General features: G+C 46.5%; 6 protein-coding genes and 1 non-coding gene across 7 annotated transcripts; 4 read left to right on the forward strand and 3 right to left on the reverse strand.

Moving 5' to 3' along the window:
- Positions 1-1,339: 1,339 nt before the first annotated feature.
- Positions 1,340-1,438, reverse strand: PV09_00001. The gene has a single exon. It is a non-coding gene; the product is annotated as a tRNA-Ser (tRNA).
- A 404-nt stretch (positions 1,439-1,842) lies between these two features.
- PV09_00002 (uncharacterized protein) lies at positions 1,843-3,810 on the forward strand. The gene is made up of 3 exons (XM_016352665.1): positions 1,843-2,337; positions 2,387-2,827; positions 2,879-3,810. Exons 1-3 carry the CDS (start codon positions 2,173-2,175, stop codon positions 3,713-3,715), a joined length of 1,443 nt encoding a protein of 480 aa, XP_016218922.1. The 5' UTR covers positions 1,843-2,172; the 3' UTR covers positions 3,716-3,810.
- A 3,558-nt stretch (positions 3,811-7,368) lies between these two features.
- On the forward strand, positions 7,369-8,755 carry PV09_00003 (uncharacterized protein). The gene is made up of 2 exons (XM_016352666.1): positions 7,369-8,156; positions 8,217-8,755. Exons 1-2 carry the CDS (start codon positions 7,430-7,432, stop codon positions 8,588-8,590), a joined length of 1,101 nt encoding a protein of 366 aa, XP_016218923.1. The 5' UTR covers positions 7,369-7,429; the 3' UTR covers positions 8,591-8,755.
- A 4,219-nt stretch (positions 8,756-12,974) lies between these two features.
- Positions 12,975-14,760, reverse strand: PV09_00004 (uncharacterized protein). The gene has a single exon (XM_016352667.1). The coding sequence runs from the start codon at positions 14,664-14,666 to the stop codon at positions 13,485-13,487; it is 1,182 nt and encodes a 393-aa protein (XP_016218924.1). The 5' UTR covers positions 14,667-14,760; the 3' UTR covers positions 12,975-13,484.
- Positions 14,761-14,922: 162 nt separating this feature from the next.
- Positions 14,923-17,179, reverse strand: PV09_00005 (uncharacterized protein). The gene is made up of 2 exons (XM_016352668.1): positions 16,708-17,179; positions 14,923-16,652 (listed from the first exon to the last, which is right to left on the reverse strand). The coding sequence occupies exons 1-2, from the start codon at positions 16,757-16,759 to the stop codon at positions 15,061-15,063; spliced, it is 1,644 nt and encodes a 547-aa protein (XP_016218925.1). The 5' UTR covers positions 16,760-17,179; the 3' UTR covers positions 14,923-15,060.
- Positions 17,180-17,328: 149 nt separating this feature from the next.
- Positions 17,329-22,585, forward strand: PV09_00006 (uncharacterized protein). Its single transcript, XM_016352669.1, has 3 exons — positions 17,329-19,792; positions 19,847-20,203; positions 20,250-22,585. Exons 1-3 carry the CDS (start codon positions 17,540-17,542, stop codon positions 22,449-22,451), a joined length of 4,812 nt encoding a protein of 1,603 aa, XP_016218926.1. The 5' UTR covers positions 17,329-17,539; the 3' UTR covers positions 22,452-22,585.
- A 269-nt stretch (positions 22,586-22,854) lies between these two features.
- PV09_00007 (uncharacterized protein) lies at positions 22,855-24,694 on the forward strand. The gene is made up of 2 exons (XM_016352670.1): positions 22,855-23,574; positions 23,684-24,694. Exons 1-2 carry the CDS (start codon positions 23,071-23,073, stop codon positions 23,906-23,908), a joined length of 729 nt encoding a protein of 242 aa, XP_016218927.1. The 5' UTR covers positions 22,855-23,070; the 3' UTR covers positions 23,909-24,694.
- Positions 24,695-25,071: the final 377 nt, after the last annotated feature.

Consider the following 25,071-nt stretch of genomic DNA (forward strand, 5'->3'; position numbering starts at 1 on the left):
TGAAGCTCATACCGTTCTAAGTCACAAACATAACTATCTTATTATATTCCTTCCTTAATAAGCTCTAGTTATACATTGTTCCCTTGCTCTAGGAAGCTAACCCCTTCCGAAGTGGCTTACATCGGTGAAGCCAGTCGGTATAGGGAAAGTATTCCTAACACTTATTTAGGTCCCTATATTATTAGTTAAGCTAGGTAATTAGTAATTATAGGGTTAGGAAATTATAGCTAAGGCAGCCTAGTATAACTACTGGTTCCCCTAAAATATAAGATTATATATAAATTAGCTTAGCTAATTTACTAGGATAATAGTTAGAGTTATTTAAGAGTTTATTTATTAGAGTGGCCTTCTATTCTACTAGCTAACTGCGTCTACCTATAAATTTAGTAATATCTAGAAGTCTCTCTAACAATTATATTTAAGTAACTAGGGGTTCCTTCTATAGAGTAAGCCCAGAACTATTTATAGACTTAGTAAGTATATCTATTTATTATTAATTACTAATATTAGGAGCAGTAAGAATGATTTTAGGGGGGGAACCAGGAGCTGACTTAAAGGTGGCTATCTCTTTACTTAGAGTGAGTACCGCCTAATTCTATTATATAAGAGCTTCTTATAGGGTGTAAATTTGTATAGTTATCTATTCCTATATAATATAGATAATTACCTCTAATTCTATTATTATAGTTAGTAAGGATAGTTAATATAATATAGTATTATAAAACTACTAGAAATAATCTACTTAAATTATTATATAAGGTAAACTAATAAGATTATTAATTATTTATTTAGTTATACTATATTAAAGTATTATATAATAATTAAGATATTATATAAAGAAGGGAAGGCCTAAAAATAGTTCTTACTAAAAATATAAAGGAGGCTTTATTATATCTTTCCTAATTGGGATTTAGGTGCGCGTGCGGTGAAATCGAATTAGGAAGTCAGTTTAGTTTAGAAGTCCAGTTAGTTAATATTAGGTAATATTAGGTTATATTAGGTTATGTTAGCTAATATTAGTGCTGCTTTAATCAGATAGGCAATAGGATGGTGCCAATCACGTGTCATAGGGGTGACCCCATGACAATAATACAGAACTGTACTCACATGATAATTCACATGTTACCTCGTAACATCCTAACAGCCCTGTCTTTCATGACGCACGATCTATACCAACAAAAATATATATATAGATTATTATTTTATTATCCTATAGCTAATTTAATATGGTGTTGTGAAGTTATTACTTTAAATAATGCATGATGGTGGGGCGAACAGGCCACTCGCTTATATGGGCCACTCACTGATAATGGACGTTATTGGAGAAAAAAAAAAGTCGCGACAACTACAGGATTCGAACCTGTGCGACCGAAGTCATGAGATTACTTTTGCAGGATTGCATTCGAGTCTCACCCATTAACCACTCTGGCAAGTTGCCGAAAGTCGAATGAAAGAGAAATCATTTTGAGTATATATATTCGAAGCATTATATCAAAGATGGCTGTAACTCTTTGCACATGATTCCAGAGATGCTCCACACACACACGGTAGCCGAGAGTCAAAATTATTAGACTCACTCGTGTTCTATTCTCCTTAATATGTAGTTATTATAAATTTTGCGCTATGCTCTGGAGACCCATTAACTTGATAACAGATATGAAGGACTTCAAGGTGTTTTCAACGAATTCCAAAGTGCTTAGACCAGGGGAAGTGAAATTGGGCGCGATGCACGATAGGACTAAAATTAGCATGGCCTAACCTGGGCTAGCGGCTTGCGTCCGCCAAGATGGGAGATAGTGACAGTGGAAGCAAAACAACACATGTCCTTGTCCGCCGCTGCTACATCCACCTTGGTTCTTCCCTCTCATGCGCAGTCAACCCAGTGCTTAAAAAGAGGAAAACGAAATCGGGACATTATGATGTTAACTTAATCTTTTGCGTTTCATGCAAGACTTCTACCTCAAGAATTGCCACGCTTTTACCCCTTTCGTTTCGTGAGCTGATCTTTGTGACACGACCCCGTTTCCTCATCAAAATTATTGCCCAAGACCTTTATACCCCAGAAATTCTCAGTCCCCTAGTTTGTGGTCATTGCATTCTTTGCTAGCTTTAGACTAGGTAGTTGAGACACGCGGTCTTAAGCCTCTCTCGGTGTGCTCCATCTTTAACAAGATGTCTAACAATGTGCTGGCTGCAGTCTTTCGGCCAGAACATCGTCTCAAAGTTGTATTTGGGATATTTAGTTTTATTTGCATTTGTTACCTGCTCACCCCTTCTGGATCATTGCGAAGTTCTTTCACAGAGCTGCAGATTGTTCCTGGTGCAACATGGACCGCCGTAGGTAAACATGACTTGTGATGGACTTAATGTACTGATCAATCTTTAGACTGGCACGAACGCCCATATCCAGGCCCATGGGCCTGGTATAATTAAAATTCAGAGCACCTATTATTTAATCGGAGAGGATAAAACGGGTGACATGCAAAAAGGTCATTTCAAGCATGTCAACTGCTACTCATCCACCAACCTCGTAGATTGGAAGTTCGAGAATCATTTATTATCCCGCGACGATTCTATTCCAGAGTTGGGCCCCAATAGAATCGTTGAACGACCAAAAGTACTGTATAACGAGGAGACCAAGACATACGTCATGATAATGCACATAGACAATGAGGTCTACCAATCCGCCCAAATCGGCTTTGCCAACTCATCGGCCGTTTGTGGAAAGTACACGTGGCAAGGCTCCACAAGACCACTTCAGCACGAGAGTAGAGATATTGGTGTTTTCCAGGACGATGATGGCTCAGCCTACCTGATGTCTGAGGATGTGAGTTCTCTTATTCAAAATATTCCGTTGTTAAAATTGACAACAACATAGCGTCCAAATGGACTCCATATATTTAAGCTTACAACCGACTACATGGCTGTGGCGCAAGTCATGTATTCCTTCCCTCAAAACATTGAATCGCCAGCCATGTTCAAACGTGATGGAATATACTATCTGTTTGGCTCGCATATTACAGGCTGGAACCACAACGACAATGTCTACACCACTGCCACTTCTTTAATGGGACCCTGGGCGCCATGGAAGGAATTTGCACCGCACGGCAGTAATACCTTCGAAAGCCAAACGTCTTTTGTCCTTCCCGTGGGCAAAGATCTCGTCATATATGGAGGCGATCGCTGGGTGCCGAAGAATCTGCATAGCAGCACTTATGTCTGGTTACCACTTCAGATCAAGGGTACTATCGTGAAGATGAACAGCGATGCACCATGGACAATTGATGGGCCAAGAGGAGTGTGGCATTCCGCGCCGGCTCCTGTCTGGCTCGAAGCAGAGAGTGCAAGGCTGCAAAATGGTGCAAAAGTCGTCCCCTGCCCTGCATGCTCAGGTGGTCAAGCAGTTGGTCATATTAATGGTGACGAGCACGGATCCATTCAACTCGATGGAATTAGGTTTGCAACCTCAGGGAGGAAAACCTTCCGGTTACAATATGTTTTCAAAGGGATAGATGAAAGACAAGCCGAAGTCATACTATATGTAAATGGAAATGGGGATACGCGAAAGAAAATTGTTTCGTTCCTTCCAATATCTGTACAGCCTGGCATCGCTGTTGTTGACTTTGAGGTGCCTTCGGGTTTGCATAGCTTGAGCATCAGAGGTGTAGACGGGAAGCCTGGTCCTGATCTAGATAGAATATCCATTCCGAAGTGACGTCTGTGGAATACCCAAGCAACTAATGTACACGATATAGATAAGGTGTGCACTTGTTAATGTATGAAAGTTGTTCAATTGGATTTGTTTTTATATTCTGGGCTATGGCATATCCCTTCAAAGTGATGGACGGAGTAAGAATTCATAACGTCTAAGTGCGAAATCCAAAAATCCCTATTTTACGTCCGCAAGTTGAACACTGAGATTCTCTATACGACAGGAAACGGCTTCGACGTAGGAAACAGCTAAGAATACTCTAGGACGGCATTGTAGGTGCAGTTCACATTTGCGGGCACTTTCCACCAGACGCGAACTGTACTCGACTGTCATATAAGCATCTGCAGAGAGATTTTTGCCGGATTATGAATTCAATTACAACATCTAATATCAAAAGCTTTTGCTATGTTACTTGTCATTCCTTTCCAAACCATAGATTATTTACCGAATATGTGCGGGGTATTCTTCCGGCAATGCTCGGCTCAAGATGAGATATCTAAACTCACGCCGATCAATGCAATGCACTGATTGTTGTTGCGACACTCAAATTATCAAATCCTCCTGAGCGACGATGACATCAAAACTGCCCACTTTCGTTGCCGGAATGGCATACTTTGATGATGCGTCAATGGATTGGGAACACCATACACCGAAATCGCGTCGCAAAGTTCTTAAGACTCGGCCAGATCTGTACATCGCTATTGTGCAGTGGGAACCAGGATATGTTCTTCCAGTAGTCGACCATCACGGTCTCGAAGAGCTCATCTACGTTGTGAAGGGCACCTTTGTTGACCAAAATCGAAAATCCGGGCCCGGGTCCTTGATAAGATGCGATCCTGGCACAAGCCATCAACCTAGCACACCAGATGGATGCACTTTCATAGTCATCAGGGATATAACGAGAGAAGAACGGCAGCGACTGTTGCCGCGAGCAAAGCACTAGTTGGCAGAATTTCAGTGTATTGGCTGTTCAGCTCTACAATGTCGACTTCAGTTTTTAGAAGGATCTCATGACCCGGGAACATGTGGAGGCAACAGCCAGCCGTTAAGCTCGACTACGCTCGATATTACTTTAACTGCTTTAACAATTCAACTTTTTTTGAAGTTGAAGTCAGTAATTACAGATTTTTCCAGATAATCTTTGATGGCTCTTTGACTGATGAACATGAACATTGCTAAGACTACTACAATGACGTCCAAAGCTCTTCCGACTCTGGATAGTTCAAAAAAATTCTGTAGGAACGAAGCTTGGAATATGGGGATCAAAGGTGCAACTTCATTATCGAGTTAATAATAGAGGTGCTATTATATCCATGATCAAGCTGACTTATTGGTCTCCCAGGCAGAGTGTTCAAATGCTTAAGCGTCTCCCTGAATCCACAGAAACCATTTGCAACATTACGTCGCCCATCAGTTCGTTCGCTCTCGAACTGGAAATCTGGCTGGAGATTTGAGAAGTTTTCAGCTGGTGCGCGTGCCTTCGGTTTTTGAATGCAGCAGGCAAGACAACGGCAAATGCGTACGACATCACAGGCATGCTGGACATCAATGACCATTTGCTTCTATTTAATCCCTTAAGACCTTTCAACATGGCCGGTTTGGGCTCAGATACTGGTAGCAGCTTAGATACGCCTCTAAACCCAGTGCATGTATTTAAAGCTTCTAATGACCGAGGTGAAGAAATAGCAACCCCATGGTGTGATAGATAGCTTAAACTGCATCCAACACGGCCGGGGCGCAGCCTTTTGCTTAGTCCCATCTTCTCCACAATTTTGCGGTACTGGGCCTGCATCTCATGACCTATTCCTAGTGTCAGGAATGAACAATAACCGAACGCAAGCCATAGCCAGCGGTCAGAGTGATCTCCATCAATTTGTACCTCATTGCTTGGATTTAGCCTTGCATAATTCCACTCTTCATGCACCTCTTGCCAATTATATGGCTGCAATCCTGATCTAAGGAAATAAAATAACTGAAACAATGACGAGCTCAGGATTATTGTGGCCAGTAAGAAGGAAAAAAATAGAAGACGTCTGAAACGCCAAATTGAGAGCTTGTTTCTAGATAAGCATGACGAGACTTGTGACCGATAGACGTGCAATCGCCATACCACCAGGACTGATACGTGTTAGTTTGAAGCTCAACAGGTAAAAAAAATGTAAGGATATGCTTACGCGCATAATAGCATGTCGGCATCATGAAAAGCACCGGCCAAATGTAGAGCAAGCAAACTGACACCCAGCTATTTGAAATGGGCGGCGAGCATCCGTAACCAGCGTCAATGATATATCGTATTGGCTGTACCACATAGTACACAATCATCACCCACACTGGAACTCCCAAACACAACAGCATTTCTTTCACCCATTGCTTCTGCAAAGAAGCACTCTGATTTTCCAAATCTAGCATTTTTGCTAATCGCTGTGACAAGCAAAATGCAGCGCCAGGTAAGCCGCCGTAGCCAGCTCCAACAATCAGTCGCAACTCGATGTCGCACAGATAGTAGCCGCGGAACCAACTCATGAGGTCATCGTTGTGCCATGTAATCGCATTGATGAGATTGATCAGATTGAGTACAATGATCCAAAGCAGAATGAAGGATGTGGATATATTTCGAGACCGAATATGCCAGATGAGCGGGGCCATGTTCAGGAGTACGGCTATTAGAGAGAGTGGTATGAGAAGTTTAGAAGACTTCAAGAACGGATAGGTGTCTCTCGATATGTCGCTCATCTCGAAGGTGATTTTTCCTGTTCAGATGCATTGAATTTATTCGGGTCAGCAGCGTAGTTAGGGTTTCATCGACTGTCAAACTAGCTGAGTAGCAAAGTTGGAAGTAAAGAATAGCCCGGAGCACTCCATATTTATCTAAACCCTTGAATAGCGGAGTTTGTCAATCGTCATCTCAATAACTATTGGACGATTATTGTGTCCTGAGCAATTAACAGCAGATTTGAGGTCAGTAAGCAGAAGTCTCACGGGAGAAATATCCATCAGCATACGGTTTGTTTGAACCTAGCACTCATTCGCAGCTCAACATAGGTTCTCGTTGGTATGTTTTTGCCGCATATCGAGACATATGCCTATTCAAGTCTTCAATAAGAAAAGAAATCCAAAAGGAGGTCAGAAGCGCAACATGGCGGCTCGAACACAAGATATATTTATTCATGGCATATTTGCAGCAAGACGTCAGATTGTGCAAGATTGATCGAAGATAGATACAACTTGCTGAGTGGCACTTCTTGAGTTTTGGTCAAATGAGCGAGGCTCTAAGTTCAGGAGTCCGCCTTTCGTCCTGTTTCCTTGCTTTTTCAATGTTCCATGTGGGGAGCCTGATATGCGTTGTCTAAATTAACAAATAGTAAAATAAAGAGTTCAAAGGCTTCCTAGCTCCGTACCTGAAAGCGCTCTCTCGCTCGGCCAGCACGTTTCGTCTCCACTTGGCTGTCTTTGGGTGCGTAGACACGAAAGTGATTCATGATAGTGACAGGTGATGTCACTGTCCGCATTCGTCAAACCCAGCTTCAAAACACGGTTATATGCTTTAATTTCGTCTCTTTGTCGGCTACATACCTGTGTTAGCGGCAAAAGTGGATTGCAGTGAGGCACGCTCCGAGATTCGGTACCGGCAAACGCGAGGAACGTGAATAGGCGAAGCTCACTGCTCTCTCGTTAAAAGCGGCCGAAATGTGTACCAAACGGTGAAAACTACGGTCAATGGCCCAGTTCATAATGTTCTCAAGACCTATGCGCCATGGCTGCCGCACGCACTGGGCGTCGACTAGAGCTTTGTTGCTGACTTTGGCCAGAAGACAAAAGTCGGACTTCTCCCATCTGCAAACAGAGCTACCCGCTCGCGTGCTACCTATCTTATACGATGACCTGACCTCGCGCGCAACTCATAACCTCAATGTCTCACTCGCCTCTTTTGTCCCTGACTCTTGGCTCCCCAAGTCGACGTTCGAGGATAGCCTTCCTGTGACGAGCCCGTCACTCGAGCTCCCCGCGTCGCATCATTTAGTCTACTTTAATCCCGCGCTTCCGCCGTCGAAACTCCTTCCCGATGGAACAGATCCTAATCAATCGCCCGGGGTGCCTTTCGTTCGGCGAATGTGGGCTGGTGGCAACGTGCGTTGGAAGGCACCACTAAAGGTCGATGGTTCACGGCACGCGTGCGTGGAGGGAATCCGCAACGTCACGATCAAGGGCCAGCCTGGCCAGGAAAAGGTATTCGTGGGCATTGAAAGGAGAATTGGTGCCATTGGCAAAGATATGGGGGATCACGAGGTGCGGAAGAAGCTGTGGGCGGAGACTGAAGACGACTTTGCGGATGCCGATATAATTGAGCGAAGAAATATCGTCTTCATGTATGAGAGGACGGAGGAAGAACTGGAAAAGGTTAAAAAAAGAGGAGCGGCTATGCCAGCCGACAAGATGCTCAAACGTATGTTTGCATTTTGCGCAGCAACTGCAATGAGAACGCTTTTTTTTAACACCAGGACAGCGCAGAACCAGCCGACGTTTACGCACACACTTACTCCTACACCCACGCTTCTTTTCCGATATTCTGCATTAACATTTAACGCGCACGCCATACATCTTGATCCGCAATACTGCCGTGAGGTGGAAGGTCATCGAAATCTTCTATTTCATGGGCCACTGTCTTTCACTCTCTTAACACTGATGGTGGATAATCATGTCAAAAGTCAGGGAAAGACCATTGCAAGCATTGACTACAGGAATCTTGCTCCACTATATTGTAGCGAGCCGGTCAAGTTATGCGGTAGAGAATCAGGACCGGACAAGTTTGAGGTCTGGGTCGAGACCCCCGAAGGTGGCATTGCCGTCAAGGGGAGTGCGACAGTAAGAACTATATAGATGTCTTGACAAATCATCACAGGCGACATACTGCAAGTACTTGATTTTGAAGTCATTTCATGCATTTCAACGAGACCAGTAACAATAGTCTGAGATTCCGAAATGCAAGGGCATCCACCCGTCATCATCTCACCCTCCTTGCCGAGACTTATCCAGCCAGTCTGCTAGCGTGTTGTAATCAAATCCTCTTTAGCAGTGCGTCTGGTGCCTATACATACTGACTCATCCACCGAATACCTTCCCCGTAACCCTGCCTCAATACGACGCTGCACATGAACACCTCGATTGGACGAATTCCATCCAGCGGTACGCGGCCTTTTCCAGTAGTCTGATAGAGGCCGAGTACATTGCGTAGTTGTTCTTCAGAGACTGCTTCAGGATGATCTATCTTATTGCCGAGAATGAGGAAGGGAGTCTTGGAAAGCTCCTCCATAGCGAGCTGATGTCGATGTCAATTCTAGGAAAGACCCAATCCAGTGAGCATTAGTTTCATACCAAAGCATCAAGCTCAGCCTTAGCTTCAGGAAAACGTTCGTGGTCTTTGGCGTCGACGAGAAATACTATGCCTGAAACTTCGGGAAAGTACTATGCAGACAGTCAGATCGTTTCTTCCGTCAGGTCATCTCCTCTTGCACTTACATCTCTCCACAACCTTCTAGCCTGTGCGTGGCCGCCCAGGTCGAATGTGGTGAATCTGACATTCCCGATGCTCAGCTCTTCGCTTGTCGGGTGCAGTGTAGGCTGTAGAACAGCCACACGATCATTCTTTAGCATGTGCAGGAGCGTGGTCTTTCCGGCATTGTCAAGCCCGAGGAAGAGAAGTTCTGGGAGCATGTGTCAGAGCGTGAAAACATGACCTTGCAACGAGAGGGGACAGACTCGCGTGCTTGTTTGCAAGACCAAGGGAGGAGAGGAGATCCCAGACTAAGAATATAGGATTAGCACCGTTTCAAGGCTTGTTGGCAGTAATCGTCAAGGGCGGGTACGAACACTGTTAATAGTTAGACTGCGTTCAAACAACAGAGAAGAGCTACCAGTGCTTGCGATTCAACGTACCCAGTCAATGATCCACATGTTGCTGCGTCTAAGAAAGAAATTCTACAAGGGACAGAGATAGACAATCAACCACGAAAAAACGGGTTGATGAGAAGATTGCGGGATCAGCGATTGTGGTTGTGTGTGGAGAGAACGGCTAGTGTACGGTTGAGTGGCCTCATTGCATCACCTCGCCAGGAAGGTCTCTGTCCTTGGCAAATCCCAAGTCAGGATCACGCTGTGCACGGACCGTCGCCAGGCTGAGCGTAAGGCTCAAGCTTGAATTCATGGAGAACGCCGTCCGGCTATAGGCACAGCCAGTATATGCTATTTTATTGGTGCCAGAAACCTACAAGTACACTCTGGGTTCCCAAACTGGCAAGTCCCTTAGGTGTTCCTTATCAAAATGCACTTTGGCTTCTGCGTCCACCCAAGCGCCTTCTGCCGTAACCTCGATTTCCTTTGGTATGTGCTTGATCAGCTCTGCCGATATACCTATTTCATCGCTCGCGATCCAAATTTGCGGCCTCTTTAATTTTAGGTAAGGATTCTGATAAGCTTCGTGTTCTTGATCTTCTTGAAGTTCTGGTGCTACGTTAGCAAGTCGAGTCTTTGCTAGCATAGCTAGGTTCTTCGCAAATGATGCATATTTCTGTGGTTCGAAGAATCTCATGACTGAGCTTCGCAGACCGTGAGTGAACTCCAGGTGTGCATGGGCAATTAGTGCACTATCCTCTCCTTCCTCTCCATCCTCTCCATCCTCTCCATCTTCAATCTCATTTTGTTCACGTTCTTGCTCGCGAATAATGCTGGTTGGAAGTGATTTCGTAAGAGTATTCAGTTTCTGATGCATAAGACGATGAAATATAATAGTCATAATGGCAAATGATGTCATGATTACCAATGGCCCAGAAGAAACATTGTGTCGCTTCACGGATAAAGAAAAAAGGCCGATGAGACAAAGTTCAGACGTATAGACGCCGACGGTCAGTTGCTGTAAGCCTTTTGCGTATGTCCGTCCCTGAGTATCGACACTTGTTTGGAGAACGTAGAACAAGTTATACTTGAAGACGAGATATAGAAAAGAAAATGCCACAGTGGCAAAACCGAGAGTCAAAGGAGCTATGCAGGAATACGATATTGCTGCGTTGTCGTTAGTACTTCGGCTCCAATATGCATTGAAATGACGTGACGTACCAATTATAGCGAGATTGGTGAACTTTGGATACCATGATCCCCATCCTGTCCCGCCCATCCTAACATATCTTTCATACTTTTCTCTTGGAGTTTTGTCGAAAAGAGAAAGGAACTTATTTAGGAATAACCCTGACCAGTTCAGAAGATTCTTCGTGCTCTGGCCAAATCCATATATAATGAAATATGATAGATAGAAGTTGGATGCTCTAGGTAGCTTCTTCGCCAGCAACTCAGGTGCTTGCCTGGAATCGTTGATCAGATCAGATGTAACAGCGATGGCTCCGGATGAAAAAGTGGTAACCAGGAAAACTTGAATGACTTGGAACGCAAAGTACCAGTCTTGTGTCTTTAGTTCTATGTGTGCTGCTGTTACCTCCCCACTCCAGCAGGCGATAGAGCGAAAAATTGATGGCACATAGGAAACCAGACTGGACAAAAGTAGAGATGGCAGCAAACCTTCAATAGCATCAAGAACTGGCGGAGGTAGGTTGTTGATCCACTTGAGCCATTCTACCTCGTTAGCAAATTGTCCGATGTTAGACAGAATACCAAGCAGCGATGTTGGGATCGACCAGAATAGTGTCAACACAATAACGACGCTCATCGCAATGACTCCACGAAGCAACGTCTCCCAAACTGGTATGCCGATGTTTTCCCACACCACATCACTAGGAACTGTAGCAATGCACCGTGGTATCATGATCAACGGTGCTTGATGGATAATCGTCTGAAATGAGTTCTGAGCAGCAGACATGCTATTGAATTCAACAAATGCAGCCTGCGTGTCTTTGATGTTTCCTTGCTGTTCCTGGGTCTGCAGGAAAGTTATAGCCTCGTTTCCCTTTATCACTTGCTCGACATGCCTTCTTACGGTGCATTCCTCGTTTAGATCCTCAAACATCATCTGCTCACCCTGCTTTTTAAAGTGCTTCTTGACAGCAGATGTGATAGCTGTGATAAGTGCTTTTTCAAGCTTCATGGCATTCTTTCTGCGGTTTTCGGAGAGTTTTTTCAACTGGGGGCAGCTTTTAACTATCCAAACACGTTTGACTGACCCCAATGCTGTACGAAGAGAGGTGTCATTTAGTTGGCTATGCGGTATTGATGTGAATAATACTGTGCGGCTAGAAATCCGACTCGCATTCCAGGGGCTTAGCAAATACGCTTGTTTTAGGTTGATCTGGTATAGTGTTTCCCGAGTGATTGTGAACATCACAAACGTAAGGAAAACCATGGAGACTAAGAGATGAGCGTAGTAAAATTGAGGGTTTTCGATATTCCCAATCGTCAAGCGATCCAGCTCTTTCAAATTTCCACCTCCAGTGGCATTGATAGGTAGGATGATCGGCCAAGTGATCAGCATTCCGACAAAGCAAATCAGAATAACAATCTTCAGGAAGCGTAGAAACAAGTAAGCATCGAGAGACTGTTTTTCGAGCAAGCTTGAATCGTCCAACTTGATAAAGTACGGGATCCAGCTAAACCAGCTGTTATGTTGCATCTGTGGTGGCCTTTCATCGTCATCTAGTGTGCCGAGAACCACTCGAGGAGCATATAAATGTAGATTTGTTCTTCTCAGAACCAAGAATCCTATGACCTGAGCAGCTGCAATCGCAAAGATAGGTATGAGAGTTGTGAACAGCACACGAGCTGATGAAGGGGCTCTCGCCGGCTCTATAATTCCCTGCGTGAATAGGTCAGTACTATCACTGTCAACGACATTTCGGACAGGAGACGTACTGGGCTGCCAATCATCTGCTGATTTGAGTTCAAGCCAGCGGACATAAATTGATGCCACCTTATTATATTATCTAAATCGGAAATCGACCTCATTTTGAATAGATTTTAATTGTTTATCTATGTCCGAAATTCGTTGTGTGCAGCTGGTTGAGGAAAGGTTTCGACTCTTTCGGCAGACGTTTGTACAATGATGTCATCGGAGCTTACGGAAGTTAACTTAGTTGTACGAGCAGGTTCAATTCCAAATTAAGAATTGGTGAAATGTGTAACACTTACCGCTTACACTCAACGCAATGCCTAAATACAGTTGTAAAGGCTCAATGTTCTTGAGATTCCATTTAGACGCAAAAATAGCGATGTTAGGATTAAGTCGACGTCAATACTAGAAATTCTGTACACACGTGGTTATCCAATGAAGATTAAATGACAAGCGCAGAGATATGAATGCACTTAAGGATGACCTTAAATTATTACATTCTGCAGAGGCAGATACATACTTCTAGTTTGACAACACCGAGTTATTCTCAGTGACGGAGCGCTGATTAGCTGCCGTGATTTGATTACATTCGCATGCCATGTTTGGAGTGAGAAGAGAAATAGCTAACGCTGATTTCATGATGATCAGAGCGTCCTCAAATAAGGTCAGCTGTTGGTTGATCTTTCCACAGGCTAATGTGGCCATGATTCTCTTGTGAGGGAGCATAATATCATAGGCTTAGTTTCAATAACCGCCAGAGAAAAGTATGATATGCCTCGATGTCCTTGAATTCAAATTGAGGCCAATGTATCTTAACATACCCAGCTCGCTGACGGCGCCAAAAATGAGGCTTCGCTCCAACAATATGTCGTTAGGCAAGATTCGAGTCTGGCTACCTTTTCCTAGCTGTGCATCATCACAACTTGATGCACAGGATTGTTTTTCCTAATCGCTGTCATCATCGCTCCCATACGCTACCAAGGGACCTGAAGGCGTAGGCGCAGATTTTGCAGTTGTGAATTTCCGACCATTGAGAGCGGTCAAAGTTGAACTCGAGAAGATCCCATTATCGGTCGTGGATGCTGGTGTTTCTTCCGCTTCTGGTGAGCCGTCGGCTATAAGCCGCTCTTCCCGAGACTCAGCTACTTCGCGCTGCCCTCCCTCATCCAAACCCATCTTATTAGCTATCCAATTCGCTTGCTCCCTAGCTTGCCATACATCGTCCGGGGCTTCATAACCCTCCAATCCAAAGCTTCCCTCGATTTTCCTTCTCTTCGTGGCTTCTGGATCTCTTCCCTCCAGTTGAGCAACATAGTCAGGCGGTAGTGCCGCTCGAATAGCTGCTGCCGCTTGTTCTTCTATTGCTCGCGCCTCTCGCTTTTGCGCTGCAGGATTTGGATCAACCGTTGCCCAGCGAACATTCAGCACCTCCTCGTGATCAAGTGATTGATGTGCCATCGCTTCCTTCGCGAATTCGCTATTTGCCATATTTGAATACGTCACAAAGGCCACACCTCTGTTTGTGAGCACGCGTATCCTATCGATCTGGCCCCATTCTTGGAAGTGCCGACTAACCACCTCTTCAATATCGTCTGTAACGTGAATTCTTCCAACGTACAATGTTCTGTTCATGCGCATAAAGGAGCCAACGCCACCCATATCATCTCTGTAGTCTGCAAACTTTTCGCGTCCAAAGCAGTCCACCTGTGGACTGAATATATCGTGCAATCCAGGCAGCCTGTGCAAGTATTGGCAATCTCTTCCTTTTGGGCATATTCCTCTTGCAAAGAAGAGACAGAAATATGATCCGGGTATACTATCTGCTCTTGTGTAACCTGAATCTCTAGCGATGTTGCAACGTCCTGGTGCAGCGTGCTGGATGTTTTGATCGCGATCACCGCCAGACCATTTATTGTACCATATATTGAAGACAGTCCCTGTCTGTGGCGGTGGCTCGGTTTTGAAAGTGGCTGGGTCTACCTGCACACGCGCTGGTCTCTTCTTCTTAATTTTCTTAATCTTCTTGACTCTTTTCTCAGGGTTCGTAGTAACGAGCGACGTTTCCGTATGCTCATGGGCATCGTCAGTGGAAGGTGCTGCGTCATTTGAGGGTTCTTCGTCGGTCATTGCTAGTGCTCCTTTGAAATTCTGTCCACGGCTGTGTCTTTGTTACTTCAGAGCAAGGAGAGACGCTGGACGTTGAAACTCCTATGGAAAGAACCTTTGAACGACAGTATTTGATTCTGATGTCGCGTTTCTGCCTGAGGCAAATAAAGCCTCCCACGTGATGTTCAGCCTTGCCGTCATGGAGCTCCAAACCAAAGCGCGATCAGAACGAGAGGCGCCTGCGGCTGAAGTGCGGTATTCATTCGTCTTTAGCGTGAAAAAGGTTAAATTGAAGAGACTAAGAACTATCGCTACGCCTTAATGATTGTCCAATTTCACCGTATTGTATTCGTCAATCGTACCCAGTCAATTAAGGGATGCGAACTTTTCTAAGCAAAACTAATAGCCAAGACAATTATCGTAGCCTCGAATGTCTCTTAGCACGCCTCGCTTCTAATCGCGCCTGAGCAGCCTTTGCCCTTACTTCGCTCAGACCAGTGGAAACTGCGATAGCTGAGGCTGCATCAGATCGTTTATGCTTTCCATTCGGGATATCAAGACTGCCTTTTGGCATTGCAGTGTGTTTGCGTGTCGTAACAGGCCTTTGGGTCTGCAAACTGAGTTTCGACATTGGCGCTATATCCTCAAGATTTCCAATATCGTGATGATGTGCAAGAGAAGCCGCTGCCTCTGCCATCGCTTCTCGATGCGTTGGTGAATGTCCATTAGGCACACCATGCTTGATATCGTTCGATGGCTTTGAAATTTGCGCCATTATTCTCTCGTGATCAGATTCGGAGAAGAAACTTGGCATCGGTGGGCTTGAGGGGATGTTTGGGCTCATGTCAGCGAGAATGCGACGAAGCGGCTTCCTAGCATCTGCGCTAGGACGTGGTGTCGGACTCTGCTCCAAATCTGAGACTCCCATCTCGAAGTGCGAGCTCGGGGTAACCACTGAGTCTTGACGTGCCACTGATTCGGTTTTGCACGCTAGTCGCCACTCCTTGTTGCCTCGGCTGTGCCTTGCATGTTCACCACGAGTCTGAACGACGGCAGCTTGCAAGTATGCTCGCGTCATTGCGTGATCCTCCTCCTCGTCCTCGGGCCGCTCATTTACTCGAACTAATGCATCATCGCTGGCCTCCAATTTAAGCAAGGCTTGCTTGAGCTTTTCCGTGCTCGGTTTTGCCGTGACATCTCCAGTTTTGCTTCGCAACACCGAAATTTCAGTCGATGTTTTCATATTCTCAGCCATCTGTAGCCTTAGCTGCTCACGAAGCTCCTTGATCTGCTTCTCCAGCTCCTTCTCTCGAGCTCGATGTCGTTTGCTGATGCTTTCCAACTGGCGTTTGAACTCATTTGCTTCTTCATCCTTTTTCTTTGCGTGCTCTTTGCAAAGCTTATACTTGGCAGTGAGCTTATTGATATGCTCCTCCGACTGTTTTTGATACATTAAGTATTGTTCCTTCCAATGTCGTCCAGACTCTGATCTCGGCTCCATGATGTCAATAGTAATATCCGCGTCATCCTTCGCACGACCTTTCTGTCGCCTCAGCGTCGTGCCAGTAGCTTTAGCTTCATACAGAGCATTGTTTAAGTTATTCTTAGGGAATTGAGCCCCACTCTTCTCTGTTAACTTCGGCGTCCATGGGCTGGGGAACTTGCCAGGAAAGTCGTGAGGCAAACCAGACCGACTAGGCCTTTTGTTTTCATTGTCCACAACCTGCGCGCCAAATGTAACTTCCTTCTTCTTGCCACGCACTGTTCCTGGGGTCATCAGAATACCCGCTTTCGTAGGCGAATAATTGCTCATATTTGTGTCCCCAAGTGCGCCGAAATCCGTTGTACACTTTGCCTCGGTCTTCCCAGGTGCCTTTCGCTTCTTGGAAAGTCGTGTTGAATCAACCGTAGTAAGGGCTTGCGGAGTGCCCCATATCGCGTGTTTCATAGCTCGCACTGCAAATACGGGCGCAGGTGTTTCGGGAGGCTCAAGGCACGTGTCGTCAACTAGAGGCTGCATTTTAGTGCTTGGAGGATAACACGACGCATAAGGAATAATTACCATTCTCTGACGGGTTCTCCACCAGCTTGGAGCCTGTCAACCATGAAAACATGGCGATGTTGTGCGCCGCAGATACTTCGAGCAGGTTTCAGCTTTGTCAATGTCAACTAGGCTGGGCGCATAGTCGCCGTAAAATGCAAGAACAAAAGCAACGAGTAAGTAAGAGGAGAAATCTGTGCAAAGCTTGAGTGTGGCTCCAAAACAAACGGAACAGCATGTGCAGGTAGGCTGCTTTGATTGACAGAATTTATTGATGTTGTTGTTTCGTGTTGCGTCTAATGAGCCTGAATGTTTACACAAAGAACGTTGCGCAAGGAGACTGGTCACATGTGTCAAATATGAGGCAACGCTTGGCGAGTGAATACTATTTCTCGAGCTTGATAAGCCGTTGAGGAGGTCCAGAGTCGACAATCGCAGGGGCAGTGGAGCTTAGCAAAGGGCACTGGCAGAGACGAGTCGTTGTTGATACGCGTCAGTCGCGGACGGCGCAAGTCTTATTAGGCGGAACAGAAAAGTGGATCCACAGAGACGCCCAGACTCACCGACAGGGCGAGGTCACCTGACAAATGGTCTCGTTGGACAACTCATAACTTATCTAGCGTACATAAAAGCCCAGTGCGACTGCACATGACACAGTGGTTCGGTCATCAACATCAACAAAAAAACCTGCTCCAACATTTACCATGCAGCTATTTCTCGGCTAACAGACCAGTTGCCCTTGCTTCATTTTTGAAGCATGGGTATAGCTGTGTGCTCTTGAGTCGACCTCAGGATCGCTGAGTATACGACCACTCAAGAGCAGTAAACTCATGCCAACCACACCAGCAAACAGATGGCTCCGAAGGCTGCCAAGAACAAGAACAAGCAAAATGGAACTAAGCAGTCGCCGGTTGCTGCTGAATCGGAAGGGCTCCCCGCTGGTACCACCGACTATGCTCAACAGCAAAACGACGAGATCGAAGTGCTTCGGTCCATATACATGGACGATTTTTGCGAAGTTGAGACAAAGACTGCCTGGGCCAACAAACAATCTGATAAAGCCTTCAAGTTGCGATTAAGGCCTATGATGCATTCCGACGTTGAGGTTGCCATTACCCTTAGCGTTTGCTTGACTGCCACGTATCCGAGGAGCTTGCCAACGCTAAAGTTTCTGGACGTAGTCAATATCAGGCCATCAACGCTCGGAAAGCTTGAAGAATTCATCAAGAACAGGCCCAAACAACTGCTTGGAGAAGTCATGATTTACGAGCTTGCATCTAGTATTCAAGATATGCTTGAAGACGAAGCCCAATTCAAAGCTCAAGGCAATGCCATGCCCAGCTTGGAAGAGCAAAGAGTTGCCCAGGAAGCTGCAACCACGCAATTGGCCAAACAGCAAGAAGAGGAGGCCCGCCAACGCCAGCAACAAGCGCAGGCCGAAGAAGATCGTATGTTGCGGCGAATGGTTGAAGACGAAATGAATAGACGGCGCGAACTTAGAAAGAAAATGCGCCCTGTTTATGCGACCCACTCTGTCGCGACTGGTAATAGCATCGCTACGGTTGAACTTGACCGTACCGTTTCCTATCAGGCCGCGAACACGAGTCTTGAATTCACAGCCGTCACTGCGCCGGTTCCACTATCAGCTGGTCCACTTACGGAAGTCTCAACGGTGCAGCCTGTAATCAGGGCAGAGGGTCCTGAGAAATCATGTCTTCTGGTCGTCAAGCAGTTATCGCTTGAGTTCTCTTCAAACGTTGACAAGAAAAAAATTCTTGCTCTTGAAGACGAATTGGAAACGTTGCGAAAGATCAACCACACAAACGTCGCGCAAATCCTTGACTTTCGTGTCGATTTTGGAGACAAGTGGTCGATTATGGTACTTATGGAATTCGCTCGAAAGGGTTCACTAGGCGAACAATTGGTGATGATCGGGGCACTCCCACCTGCGCGTGTTAGAATATGGCTTGTTGAACTACTTGAAGCTCTGGATCATCTTCACAGGAATGGTATCGTGCATAAGCGAATACACCCGAACAATGTTCTACTTGTGCAACCATCTCATACATCTCCTTTACAGGTCCGGCTGGCAGATGTGAGTTTTCAAGCAGCTCTTTACGACATAAAAGCTGGTTGTACACAAAAACCTTCCGTCTCGTCATTTTCAGCTTACTGGAATCCGCCCGAGACCAACGACAAGACGCGCAAAACTGATATTTGGGAGCTTGGGATCGTTTTCCTACAAATGCTTTTCGGTCTCGATACACCACGCAAATACTCCAGCCCAAATGCGTTGATCGAAAATCTTTCTCTCTCCAATCCGTTGGAAGATCTCATTCGAAAGTTCTTCAGAACCGATGCAAAGAGGCGTCCTACAGCATTTGACCTTATTCCGTCCGAGTTTCTCAGGACAGATGCTGAAATTTACGCAGATGCCGTGTCGCCTGCGCAAAGCCGCCATGGCTCAATGATACTCACGCAAGTTCCCTCCCAGCAAAGACTTCGACGTGGATCGAGTGGCTACTTCGGTGCAATGTACTCACGTTACGCCCAAGAGTGGATTGAAATCGGACGGTTGGGTAGAGGTGGTTTTGGCGAGGTTGTTAAAGCACGTAATAAAATGGACGGTGGCATCTACGCTATCAAAAAAATCAAACAGAAAACAGGATCAAAGTTATCTGAAGTCCTGTCAGAAGTCATGCTACTCTCGCGCCTCAATCACCCCTACGTTGTTCGTTATTACACAGCATGGCCCGAAGAAGATTTTTCAGATATTGCAAATAGTGAAGACTCAGCAACAATCGCGACGACAACAGATGATGGTATAAACTCTACAGAGCAGATTCACGGAAATACGAGTATAGACATCGGGCAAAGCAGAACTGGCGATCTTGACTTTATCAGCAGCGGATTCCCTAAGATACAATTTGGTGCTGAATCTGATGATGACTCAGAAGATGACTTCTTTGAACGGGACGACGACGCCAGTGCAGAAGATATAGGAGAAGATTACCCAAAAAGTTCTAATTCTTTTGCAGATCGGGATCCATTAGCTTTGCGACGTACTTCAAGCTCTCGCAATGTTAGATCGGTGGCATCGACACTGGTAAGATCACACATCAATTGCTGGGACCAGGACGATCACTAAAACTTTTGGCAGTACATCCAAATGGAGTATTGTGAACGCCAGACGCTGAGAGATTTGATCAGGAAAGAAATGGACGACGAAGAAATATGGCGGCTATTCAGACAGATTGTGGAAGGTCTGGTGCATATTCATGGCCACGGAATTATACATCGAGACTTAAAGCCGGATAATATATTCATTGACCTTGCTGGAAATCCCAAGATTGGCGATTTTGGGCTAGCCACCAGTGGTCAGTATCAGCTGGCTGACAAAACGACATCATCTGGTCGGCAAACCGGTGGAGATATGACGCGAAGTATTGGTACTACATATTATGTTGCTCCTGAACTGCGCTCGAATGCCTCTGGTGCCTACAATGACAAAGTCGATGTAAGTTGGCGGTGAATTTAAAAGAAGGCAGCCCTAACTGAACTAGATGTACTCGCTCGGTATTATTTTCTTTGAGATGAATGTACCACTCAAGACAGCAATGGAGCGTGACAAGGCGATTCGCAGTATTCGAGAGAGAGAACACAATCTTCCTTCAATATTGGAGACACCCGAGAAAGCCATTCAAGGATCAATCATATTGTCACTGGTGAGCCACAAACCTAGCGAGCGCCCATCGTCGTCTGAACTTCTTTCTTCTGGGAAAATCCCGCTCAAGATTGAGGATGAAACCATAAGGCGTGCTCTGGAAGGACTTTCCGATCCAACCTCTCCGTATTATCATCAGTTGATGACAGCACTGTTTTCTCAGACCGCGAGTAAACAAATCAAAGACTATACGTGGGACCTTGGCACAATGACAGGTATGCACGACGCAAATGAAAATATGCTGCTTATGCGAAACTTGGTGAAAGATCATTTAATCAGTATTTTTCAACGCCACGGTGCTGTAGAGACGCAACGCCAGCAGATTCTGCCTCGTTCAGCACATTATGCGAACAACAATGTTGTACAGCTTCTTGACGCCTCGGGAACACTTGTTCAGCTACCATATGATCTCATATTGCCTCATGCAAGAGCAATCGCTCGCAAATATCCTGCTACGGACAAGAGCTTTGCCTTTGGGAATGTCTTTCGCGAAACAGTCATTGGTGGTGCTCCTCAGACTAGCGGGGAGGTAGATTTCGACATCGTCTCGCATGATGCGCTGGATTTGGCCCTGAAGGAAGCTGAAGTTATCAAAGTGCTCGATGAGATCCTCGAGGAGTTTCCCGGAATTGCTGTAGCACCAATGTGCTTTCATCTTAATCATGCGGACCTGTTGGAGCTCATCATGGATTTCTGCCGAATTAGCATTCCCCAAAGACAGGCAGTCAAGGAACAAATTAGCAAATTGAACATTCTGGATTTTGACTGGGTCAAGATTCGCAACGAACTTCGTTCGCCTGCTCTGGCTGTGTCATCAACCTCTTTAGACAGTATGTCCAGGTTTGATTTTCGAGACACGCCCGACAAGGCCATCTCTAAAATCAATGCGATTTTCGAAGGAACGGTTTATGCCGATCGAGCAAAGGCGTCCCTAAAACACATCCGTGATGTCGTCGGCTATCTGCAGGACTTTGGAGTACGTCACAAAATATTCATAAGCCCTCTCAGCGCGATAAATGAAAAGTTCTACTCCGGCGGTCTCCTATTCCAATGTTTGTTCGATAGGAAAAAACGAGCAGTTCTTGCCGCCGGCGGACGTTATGACAGACTGATCGAGGAACACAAGCCCAAAGTCCAAGGCATGTTTACAGGATGTCATGCTGTAGGCTTCAACCTCAGCTGGGATCGACTGGTTGTGGCGATGGACAAGCTTCTTAACAGCAAATCTAAAGCTACATCGTTCCTAAAGAGAGACAAAGCGCCTGAGCTGACGACCGCATGGAAGACAAGGCGTTGCGATGTTCTTGTTGCAGCCTTCGACGATGTAGTACTTCGTACTGCTGGACTTCGAGTTCTATCCGAGCTCTGGGCCAATAATATAAGCGCCGAGCTTGCAACAAATGCACACACTCTCGAAGAGATCATGAGCAAGCACCGGGATGACAGTCACGGCTGGATTGTCATCATCAAGCCCGACAGCGTCGCAGGTGGGCGACCGGACCTGCGGGTTCGAACGGCTGCCACGCGGGAGGACATAGAAGTTAAGGCCGAGAATTTAGTCTCACATCTCCTGTCTGAACTTCGAGAACGCGATAGTGCCGAAGGAAAGGGCAGGTATCACCGTCGCCAACTGGCGCATGCTAGTGAACAGCTCACCACGACATCTAATCGACGACAGAATGTTCAAGTTCTGGTTTCGCAGCATCGCAGCAAGAAATCCAACAAGTGGAACATAATCGAAGCTGTACAGTCGCGTGCACAGGAATTGCTTTCATCCTATAGCAATTCACCGATTGCTGCGGTTGAGACTCGTGATGACATCCTAGAGATGGTACGCGCAACAAGACTTAGTGATCCAGAAAGCTGGAGGAAGGTGGTGCATAGTGTGCCAGTCAACGAGAGAGACTACGTGCAGCAAATTCACCAACTTTTGGATGGTTTCAGAAGAGAGTGGCAGGAAAATACTTTAGAGAAGAGCCGAACTGCTTTTTTGAGCAACTTTAGAACTGGTTATGTGATGCTGTATGACCTTGGATTGTGACTACAGAAGGAGGCAAGGGTGAGTTTTCATTTCACAAGTATTAGTTAGAGTCGGCAATCGATGTGCATAAACTTAAGAGAAAAAGAAAAAGAAGAGTACAATTTTGTTGTATTCGCGGTGAAAATATTATGCACGACATCGATCACTTGAAGTACGCAGCGAGCGATCGAACTGCATTGGCTTGACCACTTGGATTCGCATCAAGAGGCACCCGTAATCGCGAGAGCACGAGGCATGTATATGCCTGAAGGCCGCTGCTTGTCTAGAGGCAAAATCATGGAAGCACTGTGATTTATTGCAATAGTCGGATGAGCGGTTTGAGATCTTGCTCCATGCGCTTATGATAACATTGCAAGGGCGCCCAGTTTGGGCGAACACGCCAATTCGAACCATGTTAGTTCTACGATCCGCAGTTTCTAGCAATTCCCGCAACCAACGCCAGAGTTCAGTCTGGTAGCTGCCATGCGCTTCTAGCCCACTCCCCCGTCGCTTGCATTCAAAGGTTGCAATACTCTCCCTATTTGCTTCTTGAAATTCCAGGCGAAGCACAGGAAGTTCGAAAGTCAGCGTCCTACCAGCTCGACGGAAGTGAGTGACTCTTCACGGCTGCCAGTCCACCATGGCCTTTCAAAACCCACGAGCGGAGATGCCAGTTGAGGACCCAAATTCCTCGTACGTTGCCTATTCGTGCTTTGAGTTCCTCCTCATTGAACTTGTACCGATGGCGTACCGTATTGCTGCCGAACAAGCGGAGCGCGAGCAGGTCCTTCTGGGTAAGAAGCAGCCATTATCAGTTGATGAGGCAAGCGACGATGCAAAGACACATGACAAGCTCGAAACTGAGCGACAGAATCGGCTACAGCGGGATGCAGAGCTGACCAAGGGCTTTGGCATCGGGGGGATTGGAGGCAGCATACAGGGACTAGACGAGGAGGAGACGAGGGAGAGAGTATGGCAGAAGCTGGATGCACTAGGATACCGCGTCGGGCAGGGCCTCGTAGAGAGGTTCTCGAGGGACAAGGCGCGGTTTCAGGATACGCTGGATGCCATCAAGTTTTTATGCAAGGACCTGTGGACGATTGTGTTCAAGAAGCAGATTGACAATCTGAAGACAAACCACAGGGTAAGTGCCATTTACGTCAATCTACAGCTTGGGAGGTTGCGGCTGCTTTGGCAGATTCCGTTTCAAGTGAATGGTTGCGCTCTGCTGACTCGGATCGTGCTCTACACAGGGCATCTACGTGCTTACGGACGCGAAATTCCATCCACTGTCCAAGATCAGCCACGAGCGCGGCCGCGACGGTATCATACAACAGACCCAGCCATTTCTATACTTCCCGGCCGGCATCATACGCGGAGCGCTTGCTTCGATGGGAATTAAGGCTCAAGTGCAAGCAGAATGCCAGGAACTGCCTGGAGCCACCTTTCAGATTCGCACGGTCGGCGCAAAGCCTTGAGATCCTTTGCTGTCGCTGCTTCGTTTGGTTGACGTGAATGGTGCTCCACAGATGTACAGCGTTCGCAAGCTCGAGCTGTCATCAATCGGACAGATGGTCCGAATCACGATCACACGCGCAGACCTCAGGTCCACTGCTCTTCTGGACAGCCACGGTGTGAATGCACAACGACCGATGCCATACGGGGCCAGCAAGTGCAGCGGGCACCAGCGGGATCGTGGCACTGTGTTCGACGGAAGCCTGTGCCTCTAAGACATGAACGGCGGGACGGTCAGGACAACGAGGTGCGATTGCTAACTATAAGCGTCTTGTGGACGGTTGCAGCTTGCCTAATTTTGTCATTGGAATGGTGGAAAATAGCTCTTGCGGCTGCCACCATCGCCGCCAGCTTGATTCTATGTACTACTTCTGCAGGCACCGCGGCACACAACACTTGTGACCTCGTCGAGCTTTGCAGCGATAGCACATCGGTCAATTGAGCGTACGCACTGTGCAACGACGGGTTCAGAACAGGGCTGGGTGGGCCGTTGAAGCGACGGGCGACTGGGAGCACCTCTTTTCAGATACTATTCAAGGAGGGACACGCACATTTCATGGACCGGATGATTGCGGAACATCCGTTGCCCATGTGGGATGATGAGTTGTAACAGCGCAATGGCTCGCCCTTTCGCCCTTTTCTGCGATGTCCAGCTTAGAGGAATTGTCACGGCAGCAGAGGCGTGGGATCGTTAGAGAAGACTAGGAATAGAATTTTCACAGTCAATGCATGTCCAGCCTTAAACATAGAATCAAGCAACACCTGGTGAATGTCTCGGCAATTCTCGTCAAGTGAACAGCAGGCCCAGGCCCGCGTAGAAAGCAAGCAAGGCTCAAGTGCAAGAGCGACGAGGAAGCACAGAGGCGTGCATACAGCAGAATCGAAGGCACGCCATACAGACGGGCAACAGTCGCATGCATGGCGCATCCGTACAACGGAGCAGGTGTGTGAGCTGTCAACCAAGGCTGACGAAGTGTTTGCAGCTACACCGTGACACGCTGGACCAACCAGAGCGGGCGCATTGGTTCAGATGTATGCAGAGCGAGCAAGCTGGGCCGCACACGCCGGGAGGGCCAGTAGGAGGCGTGTGTTGTCAACGAGAGAAGCGAGAAAGACGGGTTGAAGG

This window comes from Verruconis gallopava (assembly GCF_000836295.1).
Source record: "Verruconis gallopava strain CBS 43764 unplaced genomic scaffold supercont1.1, whole genome shotgun sequence".
NCBI classification, from domain to species: Eukaryota; Fungi; Ascomycota; class Dothideomycetes; order Venturiales; family Sympoventuriaceae; genus Verruconis; species Verruconis gallopava.